Source organism: Dipteris shenzhenensis, chromosome 3 (assembly GCF_047967505.1).
Source record: "Dipteris shenzhenensis isolate YYH24624 ecotype China chromosome 3, Dip_SZ_1.0, whole genome shotgun sequence".
Taxonomy (NCBI): domain Eukaryota; kingdom Viridiplantae; phylum Streptophyta; class Polypodiopsida; order Gleicheniales; family Dipteridaceae; genus Dipteris; species Dipteris shenzhenensis.
In genome coordinates, this window is record NC_141598.1 from 40,627,736 (window position 1) to 40,639,558 (window position 11,823).

The 11,823-nt window shown below is 39.7% G+C and overlaps 1 protein-coding gene across 1 annotated transcript; it reads left to right on the forward strand.

The window, feature by feature from the left end:
* Nucleotides 1–6,938: 6,938 nt before the first annotated feature.
* Nucleotides 6,939–11,397, forward strand: LOC147903810 (uncharacterized). The gene is made up of 2 exons (XM_087372305.1): nucleotides 6,939–10,634; nucleotides 10,762–11,397. Exons 1-2 carry the CDS (start codon nucleotides 6,977–6,979, stop codon nucleotides 11,109–11,111), a joined length of 4,008 nt encoding a protein of 1,335 aa, XP_087228431.1. The 5' UTR covers nucleotides 6,939–6,976; the 3' UTR covers nucleotides 11,112–11,397.
* The last annotated feature ends 426 nt before the right edge of the window (nucleotides 11,398–11,823 follow it).

The window sequence follows — 11,823 nt, forward strand, 5'->3', positions numbered from 1 at the left end:
AAGCATGGTTCTTAGTATTGAGTAAAGGAAATCTCATTCTAATGATGACAAAGAGAGAGTTGGAGAAAGATGAGTGGGCATCAAATGTCTCTTTCTCAAAGAGCAATTTGATTCAAGGGGGCACCTTACTAGGAACAAAATTTGAAAAAGATAGCAGTACAATGATGATTTACACAAAGTCAAGAATGAGCAACAGATTGTTTCTTCTTTTAAAGAAAGATGCAGTGCACTTTGTGATGCCACCGCGAAAAGCACATAGATTTCCTGAATTGGTTCCTGCATTGGAGATCCTCCAACATATGTGGGAGGAATTTCCCATTGAGGAAGCAAGAAAAATGCAGTCAAAGATTATCCTTGAATACTTTCAGGGTGTCATTGAAAAAGGTTCAACTTCATTGGAGGGACCTAAGGTGCAAGAATCCACACGAGAAAGGAAGTGATGAGACACGCCATGTAGACCTGGTTCATGGTAATACAAATGAGAGAGGAACTGGAGTGGATGAAACAGAACACATTGTAGCATTGGATGAAGGTCTTGTACACATGGATGCTTACAAGGGATCTACATTTGAGACAGGAACTGCATTGGCTGAGACACGACTTGCAAGGACTGAGCTTTAATATTAGCATCACACATAATCATCCTCTATCCAATTTTTATCCGATGTCAACTTTTGCCACAGGCAGGTATCCTTCTCTTGTGGGCGTGTTTGGGAGATGTAAGAGCCGTATATCAGAAACATAAAGAAGGACACTGAAATACTTGAAAGACATCTTCAATGTTGGTCGCCCATGCATAAAATGCAGATTTTCAGAGGAAAAGATTAACTGCAGAGCACAGCCATTATGGTTCAAACATGGAATTTTGTACATGTCGCATAATTTACTAATGTTTTTTTCAAATAGGCCACTAAAAGTTGTGTTCAGTTCTTTCCTTTTATTTATAAAGGCAAGTCTTATGAATTTTTGTTCATTGAATCTTTGAGTATAACATTTATCATGGGATGAATGATACTAATAGATTTTGACTTTTTGATCTATGAAGTCTAGTGATATGGTTATATTCTATAAGGCGTCTCTCACATTCCACTACATGAGGGAGCTAGTATTATTAGCTGTTAAGAATTTGGAGAAGAATCCACTTGCTCCATTGCTACCTCAACCATCACCAAGAGTGATGTCATATGGTGAACTCATGTTACAATCTCCTGAGACATTACCTACCAGGGCATATGGATCTAGAGTGAAGAAGATTAACAAGATGCATCGAGAACACAAGGGGATGTGGATGCACTTCTTTGAATTACTTATGATTTGGAACCAATTAACTACATTGAGTCCATTATAATGTGAAACTCTTAGACCAATGGAGAGAGATTTTAGAATGTTTTGCAGAAATCACTTGCAGAGACTGACTAAGAAAAAGAAACTACAAATTGAAGAGAAAGTGAATCCCATGGGAACCCCAACTATAGAGAAAGAAATTAGAAGGTTAACAACATCCCTTCTCATTACTTCCATAGATAAGTCAGCCTCGACTCCAGCTTATATCTATAAAAAGTTTATATTAGATCAAGCAATGCAGAGGCTATCCACCAGCAAGGACTTCAAAATAATGGATAACCCATACATCCTAGACCCGACTGGTCAGGGTATTACAAACTTTAACTTAAACATTACTTTGGATTCTCATTCATTACCGTATCTCATGGCTACTTTCAAAGCCCACAAAAACACTTTCAGATGGATTACTCATACCCATCGTTGTGTTTTTTTGGAACTAGCTTCATTAATCACTTTCGCATTACAAGCATGCATGGATCCCATCATGGAATCATCAAGGGATCTTCAAGAACAAATACGATTGGAAGCTGATATTAAGGTGAGTGCATTCTCGCTAGTCAATTCCATTTACGAGGTTAAGCTAAATTTACCAAAAGAAATTTACTCAGTTTTCACTGCAGATATTGGGAAATGCTATGAAAATATCCCTTTAGAAGGAAAATACGGATTGAAAGAGAAGTCATCAACATGGCTTATGAAAAGAAAAAGAAACGATACCTAAATATTAACTGGAATAGGAAAAAAGCCTCATGGAGCAACAGGAGAAGTAAGACCTTGACATCCTGGTCTCAGTGGGAATGTATTATGCTCAATATTTGGTTTCTAGAGAATATGCACCTAAGATTAGCAGACCAAATATTCAAACAAGTCTCGAGTATACCCATGGGATTCTCTTGTTCACCTTTATGGTGTAACTTATATCTGCATTGGTTTGAGTTCCACTTTATTAAGAAACTATGGAAAGGAAAAGAATGGGATAGACTGTCCAGATTTGAACACCTCTTTAGATATATGGACGACATATTGTTGGTCAATGTTGATTCTCCCAAGGAGTTCTTCAAACCACAGGAAAATAATGAGATAAACCCACTTTGGATCGACCCCCTCCAATTCTTGGAAATAAAAGATACCGCAGTGGATAAGCAAGTTGGGGAGGATGGTAATACTATAGGTGTAAAAGCTAACTTCTTGAACATGTCCATTACCTTCACCAGAAGAAATAATGGAATAGCAGTGCCAAGAAAATATGATAAAACTGAATATCTTGAATACTCGGTATGTAAGTTCATTTGGTGCATAGTAATAGGCCTTTATCCTTTTCCGAAAAGGTAATTCTTTCCCAAGTAATGCCCATACTATACATCGAGAAAGAGGAATTCAATGCCTTTATGCAGATTAAGAAATTGATCGAGAACTTTGAAAAGAATGGATTCAAAGGAGTATATTTAGACAAAACATCGTTGGATGCAGCACTGCACTAGACACTATAGGCTTCTTTGAATCTACTAAAGCCTTGAATATTTGTTGGGAATATGATTTATAAAGATTCCCGCTATTTGTGAAAAAAATTGCTACCCCTACATCAATGGAATTGACAACATAGGGCTTTTGTCCCTAGATATATATGAAATCGTCATTTGTGGTCATCTCATTAAGAGAGAGATTTAGGTTTTTCACTGAGGTGAGTTCATCTTGATCTTCTTGGACATCCTGAGCTTCCTCTTCTTTTTCATGTTCCACTTCCAAATGTCCTTTCTTTATAGAGGGATGATATCTTTTTTTGCTATTTGGAACTGCGGCTCTTGAGGTACTAGCCTTTTGCATTTGACATCGTGGTTTGCCTGTGAGAGCTTTTACCATGATATCCTAGCCCTTCAATATTTTGTAGTTCTTGTGCACTCAAGGATTGTGTTTCTTCTTTGTTTTGTTCTTGAGTCGCATCATCCATTTTCTACTCTACAAATATGTGTGTGGGTCCTTGATCTAAAGCTACATATTTAGCCTATCCATGAACTAAAACAGCATGTCCAGACCGTCAATGAGCCAAAATAGCATGTCTATCATGTCCTTGACATAAAGGTGCATGTCCATCCTATCCCTGAATCAAAAGAGCATGTCTTGCCTATCTCTGAATCAAACCATGTGCACGTTCTGCCTCATGCGAAGGTCCTTGAGCTTGAGGTACATATTATGCATCCTCAAAGCACTCAATCATGATATTTGTATGCATTTTATTTGCCTCCCCACTCGAAAATCGCCTCTACACATATGCAAGAGCCTCCAATTAAGTCTATAGTTCTGGAAACATCGATGGTTCAAGAGGTGGAATCAGAAGTGTTTTGCAAAAATGTCCACCAAGGACATTTTTGGGTCAATCATTATTCCTATTACAATGCTCGAAGTCATATCTTTCTTGGAAAAGGATCCATCCCACAGCTCTTCATTTTCCTTTAAATCTCTGCTTAACATCATGAAGAATTTCTTGTGTTCCTTTCGAAAGTAAAATCAAGCTCTCCAACCTGTCTAATAACAGTCCCACTTTCCAAAGTCCCTCCTGGGATACTCTTTTCCTTCCAAATTCAACATGATGTTAGAGACAAATGCTCTTATCTCCATAATAATTTGGAATCCTATGTACAAAATAATAATTAATATTTTAGATAGTTAATTAAATACAATTTTAGAGAGCCTAATATATCCAATGTGTTACAATTTTAGAGAAAATGCAAGAAGAATAGCCAATAAGTCTTTACAATGAAGGTATATAAAGTGCAATCTGCCCACTCATACGACTACCAATACTTTGAAAATCATGAACTCTACTCACTAAACCATGGATGGATGGGGAATAGCCTAGACGGCTTCAACAAGGCTTAAATATGTGCACAAATTTGAGAAAACCAGCTAATGAGAAGGCATGGATTAATTGAAGCCTGAAGGCTAATTCTTTTACTTATGTTTGTTTACGATTTCAATTGTATTCAATTTACCATATTACTACAAAATAAAACTTAGGGCACTTACAAATCTATGATTATGTACACTTTATGCATTTGCTTGTAGAAGGGTTTCCAATAGACATCAATAGTTCTAAGTTACATTTTGTTTTTCATAAAATATTTATAGCTTTGTTGTTGAGAACTCATTGGCTAGATATGTTTCCATGAATTTGTTGAAATGAGTGGCTTGGAGTACGCATATTCCCTTAGCATTTTGGTGTCCCTTATTGATAGTGTTGATGGTGTGAATTCTTTCCCATTACTTTATGAGTCCTACTCTACAAAGACTTTGATATTCACAGGATCTTCACATTCCATGGTCATGATATGACATGACAAAGAAGATGATATAGTAAAACATGAAAGGTATTATATTTTCCAAGCTTGATTTTGTTTTTGTGGAGCCCATTGTCCATACTCATTGACATGTTGTGTTGTGCTTGCTTGGACATGGCACCTTGACATGATAGGAAGGCTCCATGCAAAACCGCCTATGTACACATCCATAGTTGTAGAATAGACTTCTTCCCATTTTTCCATAGGTAAGTTAAGTCTTCACATTAAGAGGTCACTATAAGGTCATGACAAAGAAGACAATCTAGTACAACAATGGAGGGTATCATATTTCTACATTTGATTTTGATCCCCTTGTCCGTAGTCCTTGACATAGGTTATTAATCTTGCATGGACATGATGCCTTGATTTTGATTTTGTGGGGCCCTTTGACATAAATTATAAATCTTGCATGGACATGACACGTTGATATGAGAAAAAGGTTACTAATATTGAATGGACATGACACCTTGATATGAGAGAAAGGCTCCATGTAAAACCACCTATGTATAAAGCTAGAGTCATAGAACAAGATTTTTCTCATTCGTATATGTGCAAAGCACGGTCATGCAACATTGATATGAGAGAAAGGATCCATGCAAAATCACCTATGTATAATTAAAGCCAGAGGTCTTCTCTATTTAAATGTTTTAAAAATATTGTGTGTATTATGAGTGCCATTGTCCTTTACATTAAGTTTAAATGCTAAGAGAAGAATCCATGGGACCAAAAAAAAAGAGAAAAGAAGGGATAAAAGGGAAAAAAAACTGCAGATTTTGCATCAAATTATTTTTTGATTACTGTTTATTTTAAATAAAAGATTTTGTAAAAGAGAGAAGAGGATTGTTTTTCCATGAATTTTATTTAGTTTATTTATTTAAGTTATTAATAATTATAAAAAACTTTAATTTTTTAGAGGAGGATTCTAAAAAATACAAATTTCAACTAAGATATTTCAAATATAGATTAAGGAATTTCATAGTTTTTGCATTTTTAGTGCAAAATGACATTTATTGGCTTCTTCAACTCTTTATGGGCTGAGACGTAAATGGGAGGTCACAAAATTAAAGCGTAAAGGCTAATTCTTGTACTTCTGTTTGTTTACAATTTTGATTTTATTGAATTTCCCACATTAATGCTAAATAGAACTTAGGGCCCTTACAAATCTATGATTATGTACAAGTTATGGATTTCCTTCTAGACGGATTTCCAATAGACATCAATAGTTCTAAGTTACATTTTGTTTTTCATAAACATTTGCTAGCTTTATTGTTGAGAACTTCATTGGCTAGATTTGTTTCCATGAATTTGTTGAAATGAGTGGCTTGGAGTATATATTCCTTGACCATTTTGGTACGCAATATAATGTCCCTTGTTGATAGTGTTGATGGTGTGAATTCTTTCCCATTAGTTTATGAGTCAGGTATGAGTCCTACTCTATGGAGACTTTGATCTTCAAATTCCATGGTCATTATATGACATGACAAAGACGTTCTAGTAAGACATGGAGGGCATTATATTTTCCAAGCTTGATTTTTATTTTGTGGAGGCCATTGTCCATACTCATTAACATGTTGTGTTGTGCTTGCTTGGACACGGCACCTTGACATGATAGGAAGGCTCCATGCAAAACCACCTATGTACACATCCATAGTTGTAGAATAGACTTCTTCCCATTTGTCCATAGGTAAGAGACTTCTTCCCATTTTTCCATAGTTGTAGAATAAACTTCTTCCCATTTGTCCATAGTAGCTCCAGGCATGATTCCTCTAGGGCGTAACTGGCGCGAACAAGAAATACATGACAATTTAAACATTATCTTCTAGAAGGATTCCCAATAGACTTAGTTCGTACTTGATAAGAGTTGCTAACTTTCTTGTTGAAAAATTATTGGGTAGTGTTGAAATGAGTGGCTTGGTGTACACATATTGCGTGGGCATTTTGGTCCACAACCTAATGTTCATTGTTGATAACGCCAATGATGTGAATACTTGTGGTATTTTGGTCCACAACCTAATGATGTGAATACTTGTGGTATTTTTCGCATGAGTCCATCCATATTGTACAAAGACTTTGGTGTTCATATTATGAGGTCAATAAGGTCAAGATAAAGAAGAGAATCTAGTAAGATAATGGAGGGTATCATATTTTCTAGGAGAATAAGGTCGGAGCTTGGGTGGGGGTTTGCTTGGGGAGGTGCTTAGGATTGGAAAAATATATAAATAAGTGGAAAGGAGAGGTATGGAGAAAAGGAGATGGCTTTACATGTGAGATGGTTGTTGGTGTGTAGTGTGTGTTGGATGAGCATTGTGCACCTCACTCCACGAATCTCTGCCTCTTTAGAGCTTTGCCACCCTTCAGATACACAAGCTCTCCTCGCCCTCCAACGCACCCTTGCCCACGCCTACATCCCCCCCTTGCGCAGCCTTTGGTCTCCTCGTTTGCCCTGTTGCCATTGGCCGGCCATTGCGTGCGACCCCCTCCACCGTGTGACCACCCTCAACCTCGCCGCCCTCGTCTCCTTTAGTGCTAATAGTGTATTTGTAGACGCGGATGCGGTTCTTGCTGCCGCTTGTGGACTCGCCAGCTTAGAGCACCTCGACATCTTTTTGTTGCCGCTTGTGGAATATTGCGACTCCTCCATGGGACAAACTTGCGCTCCACCATCCCCGTCGCTGGCTTGTTTGTGTGCTCTCTCTAATCTTACTCACTTCTCAGCCCGATATACCGGCCTTACTGGTGAGATCCCCCCTTGCTTCTCCCATCTCACACGCCTCCGACATCTTGACCTCTTTTGGAATCCTCGCCTCCATGGCTTGCTGCCCATCTCCATTTGCTCTCTTCCACGGCTGCAGTATCTAGACTTGTCCTACGCCGGCAATATTGCTGTTGACATTGTCGCCTGCTTCTCCCATAGCTCGGCCGCCCTTCCAAATCTCAAATATTTGGCCCTCAGTGGGATCAACATTGGCTCTCCACTTCCCAAGAACTTCTCTTCTGTACGAAAGTTGCAGCAACTAGACTTGAGTGGGACCAACATAAGTGGCGATTTCCCATCGTCTCTGTGTTGGGTACCCGAGTTGAAGTCCCTCGACCTCCGCGTGAACTTGCTGAACTCTACATTGCCTTCCTGCTTGGGCTCTATCTCTCAGCTTGTCGGCCTCTATCTCTCTTCCAACTCTTTCACTGGAAAGATTCCCGAGACGTTCTCCAATCTCTCCAACCTACAGTATCTTGATCTCTCTTCCAACTCTTTCACTGGAAAGATTCCCGAGACGTTCTCCAATCTCTCCAACCTACAGTCTCTTGATCTCTCTTCCAACTCTTTCACTGGAAAGATTCCCGAGACGTTCTCCAATCTCTCCAACCTACAGTCTCTTGAGCTTTCTGGAAATCACTTAGAGCTCGGCCATATCCCCGCTTGGGTTTTTACACTTCCATTGACATATCTCGGTTTAAGTTCCTGTTCTCTCGCGGGCAAGCTTCCAGCTTCATTTGCCAACCTCACAGCTCTTAACACTCTATATCTCGCTGCCAACAACCTCACGGGCTTCCAAACAATTGGCTCCAACTCCCTGGATTTGAGCTCCAACTCCTTGGTAGGACCTTTTCCAGACTGGATTCTGGCCAACAGCAGTGGGGTTTTGGAACTCGACCTTTCTGCAAATCATTTTAGTGGACATATCCGAGCGTCGGATATTTCTAATTGCTCCAGCTTAAACTCTTTGGACTTGTCCTCTAACAATTTCTCTGGCACGTTACTTGCCTTCTCAAATTGCACTTCGCTTGCTTCTCTCTCTCTCGGAAACAATCTCTTTCATGGAACCCTGCCCGAACACATCGGGGACTTTTGGCCACACCTTTTCACAGTCTCTCTGGAGCATAACATGCTCAAAGGTCCCGTTCCTGAGTCCATGGCCAACTGCTCAAATCTCGTTCTCGTCAACCTGACTGCAAACCAATTCTCTGGTGGATTAAAGTCGTGGCTTCCAAAGTTGCCCCTCCGAGTATTAGATCTCCATTCGAACCGTTTTGAAGGGCACATCCCAGATTTTACTAATTCGAGCATCTATAATTTTCCCCTTACAATTGACTTGTCGCATAATCAATTCTCTGGCAGGATCCCTGCTATAAATCAGAGTATCCCCTTTTCCTATGTTGATTTCTCAGGAAACCAGCTTTCCGGCAAGATATCCGACTTCAATTTGCCTCACTTCGCATCTCAAGCGCAGATCCGTCGGTATGATCCAGCGATACCTAGTAATTTGATGATGCAGTATAGTCAAGCGATACCGGATCACTACAAGTTTGCAACCCTGGACCTGTCAGCAAATCTTCTCAGTCAGAGCCTGCCTCTTGAAATTGGGAGATTATTAGGTGGTATCCAGCTTCTCAAGATCTCCAACAACCGTCTCAGCGGTGCAATTCCTGAATCTCTTGGAAGTCTCACCAACCTTCAGCTTTTGGACTTGTCAGGGAATGCTTTCGGTGGTGGTCTTCCTCGCGCACTCGGAGATTGTTCCAGTTTGGCTGTTCTCAACCTAGCCAATAACCACCTCTCAGGTTCGTTGCCACCAATCCTAAATAAACTGGCATCCCTCCGAGTTCTGATTCTTCAAAACAACTCCCTTACTGGACATATACCGCATTGGGCTTTCAATTTTTCTCCCCTGCTCCAAGTGCTTCATCTTTCCGACAATCAATTCTCAGGAAGCCTTCCAAAGACAATCAATCTGCCGGCCTTCCGGAATCCGTTGCACTTAAATGCTTCCCAAGTTCTCTACCTCGACAATTTGCAGATTTTTGAGAAGGGCAATGTTTTAAGGTACTTGTATATCTTTGCGACCATGGCATCCTTGGATTTGTCGGGGAATCGTATAGAGGGGGAAATCCCTTCTGATTTCGGCTCTTTGATTGGAATCACCAACTTGAATTTGTCCAAAAACAATTTGCATGGTGCGATTCCTTCAAGTTTTGGGAAGTTGTCAAATCTCCAGACTTTGGATTTGTTCAATAATTCGTTGGATGGTGAGATCCCGTGGAGTCTTACTCTAATACATCGACTATCCAGTTTCGATGTTAGCAACAACCATCTTTTTGGACCAATTCCACAGGGAGGTCAGTTCAATACCTTTACCAGTGCCTCCTATATTGGCAACCCTGACTTGTGTGGGATTCCATTGCCAGCTTGTAAGTCAAGTGGGCATGCTAATATATCGTGCACTTCTGACATACATACAAATGGAAGTTTAATCCGAAAAGTTATAGTTCCAGTTGGAGTTTGCTCGGTGGGTGTATTGTTTCTTGTGGTAGTCACAGTTTGCATTTTGCGCTCTAGCACATCCCTACAAGAGCTGGGATGGAGGTTACCTATCTTGCCTAGTAAGCTCTTAAATTTAACAGAAGCCGATCTTCGGGATGCAACGAATGGATTCAGTGTCAACAATATTATTGGAATAGGAGGCTCCAGCCTTGTCTACAAGGGCATCTTGCATGATGGTGAAGCTGTTGCCATCAAGACACTAAGAGCTCTAGAGCATGATCCCAAAATGTATAGAATCTTTAGGGCAGAATGCCAAACCTTAGGTAAGGTTCGGCACAGAAATTTAGTAAGGATACTTGGTGCCATTGCGAATTCCACCACAAAGGCATTGATCTTAGAATTTATCCCAAATGGAAACCTAGATAATCACTTACATGACAATGCGACTTGTGAGATGGATTGGATGACAAGGCTCAACATTGCGGTGGGTGTCGCACAGGCCATGGCTTACTTGCATCACGATTGTGGAAGTGAGGCCATCATGCATTGTGATCTCAAACCTAGCAATGTCCTCCTAAATGAGAGCATGGATCCTAAAGTGGGTGACTTCGGAATGGCAAGATTTTTCAGCTTTGAAAAGAGTGACTCCCTTACATTATCATCATTGAGGGGCTCGATAGGTTACATGGCCCCAGGTGAGATAATATATCATCCCTCTCTATTGTTTGCACTCATTTAAATTCGTCTCTTTAAATGCAGTATATCGTTGTTCTCTCGATGCAACATGTATTTTTCATTCTCATGTTGCATGTTTGGTGATAGAGTATGCCAACGGAAGAAGAATCACACCCAAAGCAGATGTTTATAGCTACGGTGTGTTGCTCTTGGAGTTGCTTGCGTGCAAGAGGCCAACAAGTGACATGTTCAATGGATCACACACTTTGGTGACATGGTCACGCTTGGCCCTTTATCATGACCACCCGCTCCAAGTGGTTGACCATACTCTCGCCTGTGAAGCTTCTACCATAAACTCAACTCAGGTCAAGGAGCAGATAAGGGTAGTCTTGGGGATAGCGCTCAGATGCTGTGAAGAGTCTCCTAGAGATAGACCATCCATGAGGGAAGTGCTAGAGCGACTTTTGCGAATCAAGGGATCCCTTCGAACACTTTGAGAAGAAGACAAAACCTCTAAGAGTTTTTATGCAAACACAAGGGCTCACTCGACAATGCCAAAAACACTTACACATTATGCCCATGTAAACCACAAAAGTGTAATTGTGTAGCTCCTTTTGGACCAAGTGGGAAGTGATCATATCTAGTTAGGGGAACACTTTTATTTACTTGCCTAAGTCTATAAATGTGTGTGCTTAGAGTTTTGACTCTATTTTAAATTGAGGGTGACTCTATACCCTAAGAAAATGTCATATGGAAGTGCTACTATCTTAGTAAGGCACAATACTCCACAAGATGGAATTATTTTCCTAGAAACTTGTTTTGGATTAGTAGATCATGGAAATCTTTTATGTTGTTGCTTTGCATTGGGATACATTCTTTCCTTGAGATTGAGTTTCAAAATACCTCTTACTTCACATACTATGTTTATATTCTCATTTGAAACACCAAGGCTACACATAAAGTAAACATTAACATAGTTTTATAAGAGGATGATTAATTTATTTGTAAATTGTTTTTGGAATGTATTATTACATGCACAAATGATGTTTTTCTACTTCATATATGTAACACTTTTCATATACATGTATCTAAAAGTTCAGGAAAAATGTTATATGGAAGCACTCCTATCATAGTGAGGGAAAATATTCCATTTGGTTCAATATTTTAAACTTCTATTGGGATTTGTAGATCATAGAAATGATTTTTTTA

Excerpts from the sequence above, each read along its gene's own strand:
- LOC147903810 (XM_087372305.1), top strand. The coding sequence starts at position 6,977 with ATGAGCATTGTGCACCTCACTCCACGAATCTCTGCCTCTTTAGAGCTT. Across the intron at positions 10,635-10,761 it reads GATAGGTTACATGGCCCCAG|AGTATGCCAACGGAAGAAGA; the intron begins GTGAGATAATAT and ends GTTTGGTGATAG.